The sequence below is a fragment of the Scyliorhinus canicula genome, chromosome 6 (assembly GCF_902713615.1).
Source record: "Scyliorhinus canicula chromosome 6, sScyCan1.1, whole genome shotgun sequence".
NCBI lineage: Eukaryota > Metazoa > Chordata > Chondrichthyes > Carcharhiniformes > Scyliorhinidae > Scyliorhinus > Scyliorhinus canicula.
Window position 1 is genome coordinate 186,013,183 of NC_052151.1, and position 16,035 is coordinate 186,029,217.

Here is a 16,035-nt window from a genome sequence, read left to right on the forward strand (position 1 = left end):
TGCAACTGTTGTGATTTCTGTGATTGTATGGATTTGATTTTTGGAGGATGGACTGAGTGGATCAGTCCACATCTTGAATTTTGTGATTATATTGAGGAAATCTTCTGCAACTAACTTGTCAGGGAGACCGTTTTACTCTGCTGCACTAGAGGGTTACATTCCCTCCTTCCTGCAGTGCGCACATTTCAGACATAGATTGAATATAATGTACAGCACGAAACAGGCCATCCGACCCAACTAGCCCCAGGCTGATGATTTATGTTAAATACGAGCCTCCTCCCCACCCTACTTCGTATCACCTAATCGGCATGTCCTCCCATTCTTTACTCTTGTGTGTTCATCTAGTTTCCTTTTAAATGCAACCACACCGGGCAGGTACACACCAAATGTTTCTTCACCAGTTTCTGTTTTTTTAAAAAAAGGAAAGTACATCCTCCTGATTTCCATTTGTCGTACAGTCTGAATTAAATTGAAATTTCTAATACATTATTTAAATACAGTGAAAAATGCTACAAGCACCATCAGGGGGGTTGTGTAAAAGACCAGGTCACTTTGGGGAAGTTTCATTCTACGTGTCAAGCATGGATTTGTGCAGGAATTAATTGTCCAAAGGTATCACTGCTTCCAGTTGTGAGAACTTCTAACTCTTTCCAAACATGAGGGAGTAATCACGGCAGCACTGTTGCTTCACATCTCCAGGGTCCCAGGTTCGATTCCCGGCTTGGGTCACTGTCTGTGTGGAGTTTGCACGTTCTCCCTGCGTCTGCGTGGGTTTCTTCCGGGTGCTCCGGTTTCCTCCCACGACTGCCGAAAGACGTGCTATTGGGTAATTTGGACATTCTGAATTCTCCCTCAGTGTACCCAAATAGGCGTCGAATGTGGCATTGGGTGCTTTTCACTTCATTGCGGTGTTAATGTAAGCCTACTTGTGACAATAAAGATTATTTAAAAAGTAATTTTAATATGCCCCCCCACCCCCACCCCTGCTCATCTATTACGCTGGATGTATGTTTCTCAGCCACCTGATAACTTACCCCACTGTGTGGGTGGGTTGGGCGAACATTATCCTTGGTGTCTGTTCCTTAAACAATCCATTCTGGATGCACTTGGTAACAATGGTCAGGATCTTGCTGGAGAGGCACATATTGTACCCTGTTAGTTAGACTCGTCCCTTGTCCTTTTGCCCTGTAATTTTCACAAAATGTGAGCTAATAAAGGTGGAGGGAAGGCAATGGGGCAATTGGGGTCTTCGGGAAAGGTGGAATCAACAGTTTGCCCCTTAACCAGTGAGGTTTAAGGATTGAGAAACAGAAATGACAAGAGAAGAACATATAGGGTAAATTAGTCAAATCTGGTACAGAAGGAGGAATAAAGAGAGTAACAGAAAGAATACATTTGGAGAGAAAGAAAAGAGACAGACAGGAAGAGCAAGATAAAGCATAGCATCTGTGTATTAATAATGTTGTACATTGATTATACAGCATTATTGTCTCAGTAAGGGCAGCACGGTGGTGCCGTGGGTTAGCCCTGTTGCCTCACGGCGCCGAGGTCCCAGGTTCGATCCCGGCTCTGGGTCACTGTCCGTGTGGAGTTTGCACATTATCCCCGTGTTTGCGTGGGTCTCACCCCCACAACCCAAAGATGTGCAAGGTAGGTGGATTGGCCATGCTAAATTGCCCCTTAATTGGAAAAAAATGAATTAGATACTCTAAAAATTAAGAAAAAAAAAATTGTCACCGTAAGACCTGTCTATTTGGTATAAATGTGGTGCTTCTTGGCACAGTCTAGTGTACTCGTATTTTATTCAAAGGACCGTTTGAAGTTGTAAACTTTTGTACCTGTTTTTTTTTCTCTTTCTCTAACTAGTTCAAAAGGAAACCATAAACCAGGAAGAAGACATAGAGTTACCCGACTTAGACCTGCTCCGCACAATGACCCACCTTGTTTTCATCGACTTGGATAATTGGGCGGGTTTTTTCAACCATTTACCAGGACATCTTAATCAAGGAACATTTTTCTGGGGATTTCAAGGTCAGTTCAATATTTTAAAATTTAGGTTTTAAAAAAAAAATTGTCTTGGATTATGGGTATGCCTGAAAAATATATGGGAGTTACAACACAGTAGCTGACCATTTGGCCTATCCTTGGTGACAGCCCTTAAGGCAGGGTTAATTAGTAATATCATAGTAAAAGGTGCACTGGGAAATAGTGATCATAATAGCAGCAGGGTAGCATGGTGGTTAGCATAAATGCTTCACAGCTCCAGGGTCCCAGGTTCGATTCCTGGCTGGGTCACTGTCTGTATGGAGTCTGCACGTCCTCCCCCTGTGTGCGTGGGTTTCCTCCGGGTGCTCCGGTTTCCTCCCACAGTCCAAAGATGTGCGGGTTAGGTGGATTGGCCATGATAAATTGCCCGTAGTGTCCTAATAAAAGTAAGGTTAAGGGGGGGGGTTGTTGGGTTACGGGTATAGGGTGGATACGTGGGTTTGAGTAGGGTGATCATGGCTCGGCACAACATTGAGGGCCGAAGGGCCTGTTCTGTGCTGTACTGTTCTATGTTCTAATCGAATTCACATTAGTTTGAAAATGACGTACTCCAATGACAGACAAGCACCTTCAACTTAAAGCCAATTAGTTGGATAAAAAGGGAGAACTGACTAAGGTAATTGGGTGAATAGACTAAAAGGTATGCTGATAAAACAATTCAGAATGTTCATCAAACGTACATTTCACTGAACAAAAGCTCAGCAAGAAAGGTACATCCGTGGCTTATTAAGGAAGTTGAGGATGGTGAAGAAACGAGAGCCACCAGAAATTTGATTTAAAAGGTAAAAATTAAAATAATGGACTAAACTAGCCAGCAATATAAAAACAGGTTGTGTAAGAGTTTTTACAAGTATACAAGTGGGGAAAAAAAATAGTTGAAGTAAATATTGGTCCCTTAGAAGCAGAGAGAGGAAAAATTGTCCTGGAAATGAAAAAAAGGCAGGGACTTTCCCAGAGTGGGTAGGAAAATGGAGTTGAAGCCCGTGTGTTAAGAACCCCATGATGGTACCTGCGAGTGTCTCAAAACCCCGAAAGGATAACTTGAAAAACTGGTTCTTAGTGGTGCATAGTTGTTTAGAATAATGTGAGGAACAATGTCCAACTTAGTGAGGAGCCAGACCAGTCGTTGCATAAACAATTAGTAAAAAATATTTATTAAAGTAAAAGAAAGAAAACGCATGACAAAAGACTATACACACTGATATATACTGATACACACCTTTTCCCAAACAACATCCTATTTTAGTAACTCTCTATATAGGTCAAATCCAGCTAATAGTTACCACACAATACAATTAGTTGACTAATTACAGAAAACATCTCTTCCTAGTTCAGCGAAGGCACGGAATTACGTCTTTGAGAGGAGAAGCTGTGGCTTCTAAATGTTAGATGGAACAGGCTTCCATGGCTCGGATTGTGTGGAACTGGCCTGTCTAACTAGCCTGCTTCTCCAATGAAGGTGCTAGCAGTTATACTGTTGAGCCTCTTTTATATCCTACCCTGTGGATTTGGCTCTCTACATCTGTCAAATTGCTTACCGTTTATAAGTTATCATTGGTGTAGTCCCACTGATCTCTGGTAAACAATGATAGGGCCGTTTGCACCTCAATGTCTTTAGATGTCTGCTAATCTCATTATGGGAAAATTCACATCTCATTATTCCTCTAGACGCCTGCCAGTCTTGTTAACTTGTCTGTTATTTTGTTTTCATCTCTGGATTACTGTTGACCCTGTTAATTTCCCAAATTCCGAACACACAAGATCAACGTTGATCAGGGTGAATGACCAAGCAGGCCGCATGGTCTACTTCTGCATTCACTTCTTATGTTCTCGTTTATCCTCAACATAAGTGAGTAGTTCTGTCCACATCTTATTCTCTCTATTCTCCTATTCTTTTCATCCCATTTCAATCCCCCACCTATCCAATGTTGAGTTTTGTGTTTCTGGCACAAATGCAAACCCTGGGAGTGAATTTTCGCATCCTTGAAGCTTTCTGGAGATATTCCTTTTCTCTGTTGTAAATATGAGCCATTGTTCCTGTGGTGACCCTCTGAATATCCCACATCGCAACTATTTCCCAATATCCCGACAAATCAATCCTCTCAAAAACGTATCCAGTAAATATTGGCTTGGACACCAGCTAAATAGGCTCAATAGGATCTTTTATAACCACTTGTGAGGACAGATTGCCTTGGTTTGAAGTCCCATTCAAAATACGGCACTTCCACCAGTGTTGCATTGACCGTCTAACTCAGAGGTGAGTGCTGCCCAAATTCTTTCTCTTGTACTGCTTCAGGAAGACAGTAGAGTAGTGGTAATATCACTAAATTAGTAATCCTGAGGCCCAGGCTAATGGTCTGGGGACATGGGTTCCAATCCCACCATGGCATATCTGGAACTTTAAAAAAAAAGAAGTCTGATAACCATGAAACTTATCTGGTTCACTCTAATGTTCCTTTAGGGAAGCAAATCTGCCGTCCTGACCTACATGTGTACCTGGGCCCATTCTTGACATTTTTAAAATTCATTGGATGTGGGTTGTCGCTGGCTGGGCCAGCATTTATTGTCCATGAGCGGGCAGTTAAGTGTCAACAACATTGCTATGGGTCTGGAGTTAGTTGCAGGCCAGACCAGGTGAGGGCGGCAGATTTCTCTGGATTGATGGTTCAACAATAACACCGCACCATTGCCTCCCCACAAGTACCCTGTGGAATCGCTGAGTGAGACACTCAGTTGAAGGGGCAATTTGGGATGAGCAACAGATCCTGGCCTTGCCATGAATGAATCAAAAAACAACCTGCACTCTGACAAAGCCTCAGTTTTGCCGACCTTTCACCATATTGGTATTTCCTCATACCAAACAGCACCTTTGTGGACTGGCAATACCCTTCCTGGTCAAACACTATGCACTGTTCTTTAAATGTGTCTGTAATTATGGTTTATCATTGAATCATTATTACCGCATGCATTTTAAAAATAATTCTGTACTTGTGATAATTTGATTCACTGTTTTACAGCCTTATAAACATTGGGTGAAATGAAAGATTTGAATTTATATAGTGCTTTTCATGGCCATTGAAGTACTTTTTGAAGTGTAGACACTTGCAATATAGGAATTGGCGTAGCCAATTCTGTGCACTGCAAACTCCGACAGACATCAATAATCATACTGACCAGATTGTCACAGTAACTTCATTGCAATGTTAATGTAAGTCTACTTGTCACAAGAATAAAGATTATTAGTATAACCATTTTGTGATATTGTCTGAGGGCTGAATACTGGGCAGACACTCGCGTCAAATCTCCTCATCTTCAAAATAATGATGCGGACTCTTTTTTTTTTTACGCCCGAATGAGAGGCCTCTGGTTAACGTCCCACCTGTAAGACAACATCTCAGTCAGTGCAGCACTCCCTCAGTGCTGGATTGGACTGACAGCCTCGATTTCAGGTTCAAGTCTGAGTGAGTGCAGCCCAAAATCTCTGACTGAGGCGAGAGTTCTATACGCTGAGACAAGGCTGACATTAATTCCACTGTAGACATGAACCAGTAAATCCCTGTTCCATCTACTTTCAGTCGCAGTATTATTACTCCTGTTTATATTGTACCTATAAATACATATCACCTTTCACTTGGAATTGAATCCTGTCTCCTGCTTTTTGTCCCATTGCTCACTCTGGGCTTGTATACAAATCATTAATGCACAATAGCCACTTGCTTTTATATAGCATTTTTAATGTAGTAACATCCAAAGGTGTATCACAGGAGTGTTATCTAACAAAACTAAACCCTCAGGAAGCCTCCTGTGTGACATCTCCAAGTATCTGAAAACCAGTCAACTCTGCTCTGTCCCTTCTGTGCAAATGTTAACCTTATTTTCTGTCCACCCCACTAATGTTATATCCTTCTGTTAATATACCCTTCAGTTAAAGCCACCGCGGTACGTTAAAATAAATCGGACCAGGTTAGAGTGAACGGGAAGGAAATGTTGAACTTGATGGAGATGAGATTGACATGCACGCTAGGGGAAGAAGTAGTGCTGTCCGTTTGGTTTGCAAGCGTTAGTATCCGAGATGTACAAAATCAGCTGCATTAGGAGAGGGGTGAACCTCTGAATCCTTTTCTTTTCCTTCGTGTGTGTGTTTTTAATATCCTGGTATTGTCCTGCAATTCACCATTGTTTTTAATGTTTTTTTTTCAGGTGGAAAGAATCATTGGAAACCACCAGAAAACTGTCCTGTCTACAATTTTCTTGTCAACACCGGATGTTTTTTCCTTCATCCACGATGCAGTACGAGGAAGGATGCTGCTGATTTTGCCATCTGCATGCATGTTTGTGTTCTTTGCTTCTTTTTTTAGAAACAAAAACCTGGTTCTTTTATACAAGTCATTGGCTATAGATAGTGGCTATGGGGCGTGACTGTGGTGTATTGTTAATGTCGCTGGGCTAGTGATCCAGAAGCCCAGGCTCTGGAGGACACGGGTTTAAATCCCACCACGACAGCTGGTGGAATTCACGCTCCAATGAATTAATAATGAAACTGGAATATAAAGCCGGAAAATGGCGACCATCATCAATTGGTGTAAACACCCACCTGGTGTTCGGTTGTCCTTCAGGGAAGGAAATCTGCCATTCTTACCTGGTCTGGCCTGCATGTGACTCCAGCTCCACAGCGACAGTGTTGGCTGTTAACTGCCCTGTGAAATGACCCGAGCAAGCCACTCGGCTCAATGGGGTAACCGGGGATGGATGAAAGAATAAAAAAGAAGGGCAACTGTCCATGTAGAAGGATGAGAGAAAGATTGAGGGCCACCGACTGATTCCAAAACCAAAATAACAAGTGGGAAAGATCTGTGGCTCACGGCGAACCTAAAGGGCAGTGGGATGCAGGGAGGAGCTCAGAAATTATGGAATGAGTTGGGATGTCGCTACGTCCACTGGCAGATCAGTGGCGAACGAAAGAAGGAACTTGCATTTCTGTAGCGCCTTTCAAAGCCTCGGGACATCCCAGAGTGCTTCACAGCTGAAGGAGACCGTCTCCAGTTCCGTCGCTGTTTTAATGCAGGAAATGCAGTGTCCACTCTATGCACGGCAAGATTCCGCCAGTAGCAATCTAATAATGACCAGAGGGTCTGTTTTGAGTGCCGTTTGAGGAATGAACATTTTGACCAAGATACTGGAGTACTTCCATGCCCTCCTCTGAAATAGTGCCATGAGATCTCGATGCCAAGTGAACTTTGAAACAGGTGTAGACCACTTGGCTGATCGGCACCATTCGATGAGATCATAGCTTTACTGGATTCTGCATACTTGTTCATATGAAGGGGTAGATAGTTATGGATGTTAAATCCTTGCAATCCTTCAAGAAATCATAGTCCTTCCTTCTGTCACTGGCGGGTTGTCCCTTTCTCACTGGCGGGCCGGGTACAGGTGGTTAAAATGACCGTGTTGCCGCGATTTCTGTTTATTTTTCAATGCCTACCGATTTTCCTGTCAAAGGCTTTTTCCAGGGAGATTGAGAGAAGGATTACCTCGTTCATATGGGGAGGGAAGGTGGCCAGAGTTAGAAAGGTGCTGCTACAGAGGGGAAGGCAGGCAGGGGGTTTGGGTCTCCCGAACCTGACGTACTACTACTGGGCGGCGAATGTGGAGAAGGTGCGGAGCTGGGTCAGAGGGGTTGTTTCCCAGTGGGTCAGAATGGAGGAGAGTTTGTGCAGGGGGTCGGGACCGAAAGCACTAGCAACAGCGCCGCTCCCGATAGCTCCGGGGAAATACTCAGGGAGTCCGGTAATAATAGCTTCATTGAAAATCTGGAGTCATTTTCGCCACACTTCGGGTTGGGGGTAGGGTCAAGGGAAATGCCAATTCGGGGGAAGAACCACGGATTTGAGCCAGGGAAGTGGGATGGAAGTTTTCGGAAATGGGAAACGAAGGGGATTAAGACGCTAAAAGATTTATTTCTATGGGGTCGGTTAGCAGGATTGAAGGAGCTGGAAGCGAAGTATGAGCAGGAGCAAGGGGAAATGTTTAGATACATGCAGGTTCGAGATTTTGCCAGGAAGGAGATACAGAGCTTCCAAGAGGAGCCGGCCTCCACATTGCTAGAGGAGGTGCTGACGACAAGGGGACTGAAGAAGGGGGTAGTGTCAGCGGTGTACGGATCTATTTTGGAAGAGGAGAAGGCACCACTGGAAGAGATCAAAACAAAGTGGGAGGAAGAGTTGGGAGAGGTTATAGAGGAGGGGGTTCTAGTGTGAGGTGCTCCGGAGAGTGAATGCCTCAACCTCGTGCGAGGTTGGGGTGATACAGCTGAAGGTGGTATACAGAGCTCCCCTCACGAGGGCGACGATGAGCTGATTCTTTGACGGAGTAGAAGATGTGTATGAACGTTGCAGTCCTGCCCAAAGCTTGAGGAGTACTGGAAGAAGGTTTTTAGGGTAATTTCCAAGGTGGTGCACGTGAAACTGGACCCGGGTCCCCGGGAGGCCATATTCGGGGTGTCGGACCAGCCAGGGTTGGAAACTGGTGCGGAGGCAGATATCGTAGCCTTCGCTTCGTTGATCACCTGAAGGCGGATCCGGCTGGGATGGAGAGCAGCCTCTCCACCCTGTGCCCTGGCGTAGCAGGGGGATCTTTTGGAATTCTTGACTCTTGAGACGGTTAAGTTTGAACTGAGGGGAAGGATGGAGGGGTTCTACAATTCATGGGCATTATTCATTATGCACTTTCAAGAACTGGAGAACATCAAACATTAGTTGGGGGGGGGGGGTGGGGGGGCTGTGTGTCTAAAGGGTGTCTATGGGTAAGCCCTGATTCCTTTTTGTCATTTGTTTATGTGACCATGCGGGCTGATGTTTGGGGTTTGGTGGAAGGATGAGATTATTGTTATGGGGATTGACATATTTGTGGCTGATTATTGGTGGGTGTAAATTCGGGAGAAAATGTGAAAAAGGAGGTGAATAAAAATATTTTTAAAAAAAGAAATCATAGCCCACGCGGAAGCATAAACCCCTCACTCCATTAGAGAGAGAGACGCACACAAACTGGTTTTATTTATAGCTTGCTGGACATCACTCCATATACTTAGGCAGCACGGTAGCACAATTGGATAGCACTGTGGCTTCACAGCGCCAGGGTCCCAGGTTCGATTCCCCGCTGGGTCATTGTGCGGAGTTTGCACGTTCTCCCCGTGTCTGCGTGGGTTTCCTCCGGGTGCTCCGGTTTCCTCCCACAGTCCAAAGACGTACAGGTTAGTTGGATTGGCCAGGATAAATTGCCCTTAGTGACCAAAAAGGTTAGGTGGGGTTATTGGGTTACGGGGATAGGGTGAACGTGAGGGCTTAAATTTGTCTGTGCAGACTCGATGGGCCGAATGGCCGCCTTCTGCACTGTATGTTCTATGTTCTACTGGGGGTTGGACAAGGAGGCAGGCCTCCATAAAGTACCACAGCCGTAATGGGCATTATGCACCAGCGATCTGGCCACATGAGTTAATCGACCTCTGCAAGAAACTGCAATGGAGGAAAGTGCAGGTCACCTTCAGGCTGATGAATTTAGATGGACTAGGACATCCAATGCATAGGATTCAGAAACTGAAATGCTAAGTGGGAAAGATCAGTGGCTGATGGCAAACCCAAGGGCAGTGGAATGCAGGGAGCAGCTCTGAAATTCTGGAATGAGTGGGGATGTCATTACGTCCACTGGCAGGGAATGGCTGGAAAAACTTGCCCATCGTGTCTGTGGTGGCCTTCTGCCAGTTTCAACTTAGTGAATATCCGAGCCCTCGATATGTCACTGAATCTTTTCTGCTGCAAGGAGAAGAACTCGAGCTTCTCCATGTCTAAAATTAATTGAAGTCTCTTATCCTTTGTACCATTTTAGTAAATCTCTGATGTACCTCTCAGTTCCTCAGGGTGGTGCCATAGGCCCAACCATCTTCAGCTGTTTCATCAATGATCTTTCTTCCATCATAAAGTCAGAAGTGGGGATGTTCGCTGATGATTCTATCTTCCACTATCAACATCCTGGGAGATTACCATTGACCAGAAATTGAACTGGACTAGCCATATTAATACTGTGGCTACAAGATCAGGTCAAAAGCTAGGAATCCTGCAGCAAATAACTCACCTCCTGACTCCCAAAGCCTGTCCACCATCTACAAGGTACAAGTCAGGAGTGTAATGGAATGCTCTCCATTTCCCTGGATGGGTGCAGCTCCAACAACATTCAGGACAAAGCAGCCTGCGTGATTGCTACCCCTTCCACAAATATTCCACCCACTCCACCACCGTTGTATAGTGACAGCAGAATGTACAATCTGCAAGATGAACTGTAGGAACTTGCCAAACCTTAGGTGACGCCTTCCAAACCCACAACTGTTACCATCCAGAAGGACAAGGAGTAGATCCATGGGAACACCACCACCTGGAAGTTCCCCTCCAATCCACTCACCATCCTGGCTTGGAAATATATCTCTGTTCCTTCGCTGTCACTGGATCAAAATCCTGAACAGTACTGTGTGTATCTGACTCCGATTTATAAAGATTTAGCACATCTTGCTTATTTCTTAATCTGCCCCTCTATTTGTACAGCTAGGGATCCTGTATGCTTTGTTAACTATGTTCTCCTGAACCGTCAAAGGCTTGTGTGTGTGTATACATATATATACACCCTTTGAACATCATACTAGTTAAATTGTGCCATTGGAGAATAGAAATATTGGCAAATGGTAAAAATGTAATGTTTTACTTTGTTCTCTTTCTCTTCTCTAACTCCTCACCTTCCTTTGATGACCTTCCCTTCATCCTATCCATCCTGCCCCGCTCTCTTTACAGGCTGGGCGTATGGACGAACAGTTGCCCAAGCATATCCCTTTCACCGTGCTCTCTGGAGACAAGGGCTTTGAGGAGTTGAAGAATCAGTTGAAGAAAACCATGCGTCCGGGCCACGTTCTGAACCCCCACCAGATGGAAGGGGAGCTGATGTGTGCCTTACTGAATAGTATATCTGATATTGGGAAAGGTGGGGCAGAAGCAATAAGATGAGTGAAGAAAGACTAAATCCGTGACACTGCTTAACTGGAATAAATGCGTCTATGATTCCTACATTGACATTAGATCTAATGTTTTACTTTTGACACCTGCTGCATTTTTTTTTTAGATGCATTTATGAAGGTTTTTAAAACAACCGCAGGTGCGGGCGTCTCTATTTGGTTGCTTAATTAGAAGGCAGCCGCCCAAAACAAAAGCAAAATTCTGCTGACACTGCTGAAAGCACAGAAAATGCTGGAGACACCCCGTACTTCTGGCAGAATCTGTGGAGAGAGAGAGAAAGTTGATGTTTCTGGTCGATGAGCTCCCGTTAGAACTGAAGAAGTCAGAGATGTAAAATATGTTGAACAAATACAAGGGCAGAGAAGAAAGAAGGAAAGGGGAAGAGGTTTGTGATCGGAGGGCAGAAATGATTAAAGGACACAAGGGGGTGATAGTGAGTGGTGTGGTTAACTAACAGCTCACACACACACTGCCCAGTTATCTGTAGGTGGGTGAAATATAAGAAACTCAATTTAAGTGTTGTTTTGCTGCCGTCCAGTTTTCGGGTGTAAGTTCCAAGATCCTGAACTTCATTACATTATAAATTAAAAAGAGGATAAGAAATTTGGAAGTTGCTCGGAACATGTCTCCACATGTGTACCACCTACTTGGTGCTATATCCCAATGGTGCTTGCACAGTTTGTAACATTCATGGTTGAGCTGGGCATCTCCTGCCCTCCTACACAATTGGTCTCTGCCACAACACAATTCAAGTAGGGCAGAGGATTGGGCCACGGTAGGGTAACCTTTTCAGAGGGTCGTGCAGACTCGAATGGCTACCTGCACTGCAGGGATTCTAATCCAGTATCTAGGCTACTGATTAAGTGAGCAAAGCGGCAGTGATCCTGATGGCTGTGCTTTCTGGTGTTTGGGCAAGGTTCCTGGATGGTGGTTTTATTTTTGCTATGGTTGTCGACGGTCATTATTGGTGTATTTTTTGATGCACCGACGGCAAAGAAATCTCTTGCTTGTGTTTCTTGTCTTGGTTTTCAAAACAGAACTGATAAAGCCATTCGAAAAAAAAAAGGCCATGAAGGATGTTACATGAGGTTATTGGCGAGGCTCGAGTTGTTTACCTTTTTTTCTTTAAAAAAAAAATAAATTTAGAGTACCCAATTCATCTTTTCCAATTCAGGGACCAATCCACCTACCGTGTTGTGGGGGTGAAACCCACACAAACACGGGGAGAATGTGCAAACTCCACACGGGCAGTGACCCAGAGCCGGGATCAAACCTGGGACCTCGGCGCCGTGAGGCAGCAATGCTAACCACTGTGCCACCGTGCTGCCCCTGGAGCTGTTTTCCTTAGAACAGAAGGTGAAGTGGATAATTGATGGAGGTGATTGAAATCATGTGTTTGAAATCGTGAAGGGTACAGAGAGTAAATAAATGGGCTGAGAGGACACAAATTTTAAGAAGAATCAGGGTTGGCATGAGATTTGTTTTCATCAATTGTGAACTGGAACGCTCTGCCTGAATGGGCTGTGGAAGCCGATTCAGTAGTCACTTTCAAAAGGGAATTGGATGAACGCTTGAAGGAGAAAGGAATTTCGGGATATGGGCTAAATGGATTGCTGTCTGAAAAAGCCAGCATAGGCTTTGATGGGCTTAAAGGCATCCGTTGCTCTATTGTCATTATTCTGTGTAGGTATCCAAACCCCAGGTATTTCTTGTCTGCATCTTGGCAATGTGTTGATTTATGAATTACGATAGAGAATCAGACAGCACAGAAGGAGGCCATTTGGTCCATTATGCCTGTGCCAGCTCTTTGAAACAGCTGTCCAATTTGTTTCTCCCGCTCTTTCCCCAAAGCGCTGTAATGTTTTCCTTTTCAAGTATTTATCCGATTCCCTTTTGTAAGTTTACATCGAATCGATCTAGAATGGTGTAGGAACACTCCTCTCTTTTGATGAAGCATGAGCGAACAGAGCTGGAGGTTTGTCACTGTCTAGTTAGATATTATACAATTTCTGTTCCTCTTTGGTCTCTCTCTGCTGCAGTAGTTACACTGTTAACTTTATTTTCTTTCCTGGGTTCCAGATAGCGAAGATGATGATCTCCAGAAAACCCTGGTGTTGAGCTTGCAAGAGGCTGCGGAAAAGCAGGAAACAGCTTCTGAAGGTGCTTGCTCTCTTTGTTTTCATAGCTTAATTTTTATTTATCTGAAGCATTCTTCACTGTATTTCTTAATAGAATCTTGGGCATAGTTATTGGCTCTCTTGTTTCAAGCCCAACCCCGAACTTGAGCACGTTAGGAATAAAAGCAATCATTCACTCGGCCAAGAAAAAGAGGGGGGCTGGGGCTTATCAAAGACTTGAAACACATTATCCCTTTTCAGCGATTGGAGAAAAACCACACCCTGGTGACTCAGCTGAGTTTAGGATCTGCGGGGAGTTGGCTAGGCCACATCTGGAATATTAGTGTTTAATTTTAGACGCCACACTTTAGGAATGTTGTCAAGGCCTCTGAGAGGGTGCCAAAGAATGGTTCCAGGGATGAGGAACTTCAGTTTGTGTGAAGAGACTAGAGGAACGGAGATTTATCTGGGACAATTTGATAGAGGTGCTCAAACTCATCAAGATGCAGATCAGGAGTAATACAGGGTCGAGTAGGTAACTCGACCCTGCTCCGCCATTCAATAAGATCATGGCTGATCTAATTTTAACCTCAACTTCACATTCCTGACTGCCCCCAATAACTTTTCACCCCCTTGCTTTTCAGAAATGGATCTATTTTAGACTTAAAGATGTTCAAAGACTCTGCCTCGACCACCGAGTCTCTCCACCTTCGGAGAAAAATGTTTTCCTCATTTAAAGGGGCAAATCCTTATTTTTAAACATTGGCCTCTGGTTCTAGATTCTCCACAAGAGGAAACGTCCTCCCCACATCAACCCTGTCAAATCCCCTCAGAATCTTATATGTTTAAATCAAGTCACCTCTTACTCATCAAAACTCCTGCAGACACGAGCTGCGCCTATCCAACCTTTCCTCTTAAGGTGACTTGCCCATCCAGGTGTTAATGTAGTAAACCTTCCCTAAATTGCTTCCAATGGATTTACATCTTTCCTGAAATAAGTAGACCAATATTGAACTCTTGCACTCAATTTCCCTCATAGTAAACAATAACATTCTATTAGCTTTTCTAATTACTTGGTGTACCTACATCCTAACCTTTTGGAATTCATGCAATATGATTCCCAGATCCCTCTGCATTACAGAGCTCTGAAATCTCTCACCATTTGGATAAGATGCATTTTCACTTGTCCTCCCAAAATTGACAGCCTCATGTATTCCCACATTGTACTCCATTTGCCAGATCTTTGCCCACTCACCTAACCAACCTCTATCCTTTTGTGGTCTCCTTATGTCCTCTTCACAACTTAACTCCCTTACTTTTCTTTGTGGCATTGTGAAGGGTTTTGATAACTACGGGTTACCGGAGAAAACCAGTTTAAGGGTAATTGGCAATGAAATTAATAGAAATTTGTTTTAGTTGCAAGCTGGAAAGTGCTGCCTGGCAGAATGGTGAAAGCGGATTCAGTAACTTCCTGAAGGGAATTGGATGAATGCTCCGGAAAGGAAATGTTTGCAGGGTTGAGGGGAAAGAGCAGGGGAGTGGGGCTAATTGGTTAGCTCTTTAAAAGTGCCTGCACAGATAAATGGCCTCAAATGTTCTATTTTACCAAAAGCCCAAAATTTCCTGATGCCTGTGTTATTTATTTCAGATGCCAACATTGAAGAAGCCATTTTGCGAAGCCTGGAGGAACAATGATTCAGGGGCGAAGGTGGAAGGGAGGAGCGATAATGAAAACCGGAGTAGGTCAAATTGGCAAGAGTCCAGAGGAGGCAAACAAACCTCGAGGAACGGAAGGAAAAATGCACAAGCGTTCTTTTTTGAGCTGGAGCTTTCTTTTCCAGACCGTGGCCACTGGGAAGAAATGTTGCTTTCGGCTTGGTGTCCAGTGGAGCTTTTCACAGCCCCCGAGAGGAATAAGACATATTTTACATGGCAGGAGAGCAGAGGTAGAGAGGAGCCAGAATGAGCGCATTTAAACATGCGCATGGTTCAAGTGTTTGGTTACTATAGCAATTGATGGAGGCAGCATGCTTAGAACATGAGGGTTTGTTAGCAAGGGGACTGGCCCGACAGAGACATAACATTCACAGCTCCACAAAGTTTCTCATGTTCTTTCGTCATGGGCACCACCCTTTAGGATGCCATAGCAACCAAGCACGATTGGATCCATCTTTGCATGCAGGGAGAAGATTAGGCAGGGTTTGTTCGAGGATGCAGTCATGGAGTTGAGCTCAGATACAGGTAAATACTTTGCGACGGTAAAAGCAACGTGTTACATCAAACAAAACGGGACGCAAAATGTTATTTTCCTAGTCGATTCATCAAATTACATCAAAAGAAATTGGTTTTTGGAACGTTTGCCAAGCATTAAAAAAATGCATGTTTATATATATTTTTTTAAATACTTGTCTCCATAGTTCACATAATGTGAGAAGCCAAACAGGGCAAGCAGAGGGGGCAGTTGTTATTGTAGAGTTCAACAATGAGCCAGTTGTACATTTTGACCTTTTAATTTTCAATAAAGGAGACAAAATACAAGAGATGCCATTCATTGTGTAATCACTGATCTTTGCAGAAGCTCGAAAAACTAGCAGACAGGTTGCTCGAACACAAGTTATAGAGTCATAGAATTTACAGTGCAGAAGGAGGCCATTCGGCCCATCGAGTCTGCACCAGCTCTTGGAAAGAGCACCCTACCCAAGCCCACACCTCCACCCTATCGCCATAACCCAGTAACCCCACCCAACACTAAGGGCAATTTTGGACACTAATGGCGATTTATCATGGCCAGTCCACCTAGCCTGCACATCTTTGGAGTG

General features: G+C 44.2%; 1 protein-coding gene across 8 annotated transcripts in view; it reads left to right on the forward strand.

Annotated features, from left to right (window-relative positions):
* The window catches only part of znf451 (zinc finger protein 451), a 102,815-nt gene extending 87,057 nt beyond the window's left edge, over nt 1–15,758 (forward strand). For all 8 annotated transcript variants that reach the window (XM_038800649.1, XM_038800652.1, XM_038800648.1 and 5 more), the window contains 5 exons: nt 1,867–2,031; nt 6,247–6,377; nt 10,881–11,067; nt 13,179–13,259; nt 14,865–15,758. In XM_038800649.1, coding sequence (XP_038656577.1) covers nt 1,867–2,031; nt 6,247–6,377; nt 10,881–11,067; nt 13,179–13,259; nt 14,865–14,911 — 611 coding nt within the window. In that variant the 3' untranslated portion in view covers nt 14,912–15,758. The remainder of the gene's footprint in view (nt 1–1,866; nt 2,032–6,246; nt 6,378–10,880; nt 11,068–13,178; nt 13,260–14,864) is intronic.
* The last annotated feature ends 277 nt before the right edge of the window (nt 15,759–16,035 follow it).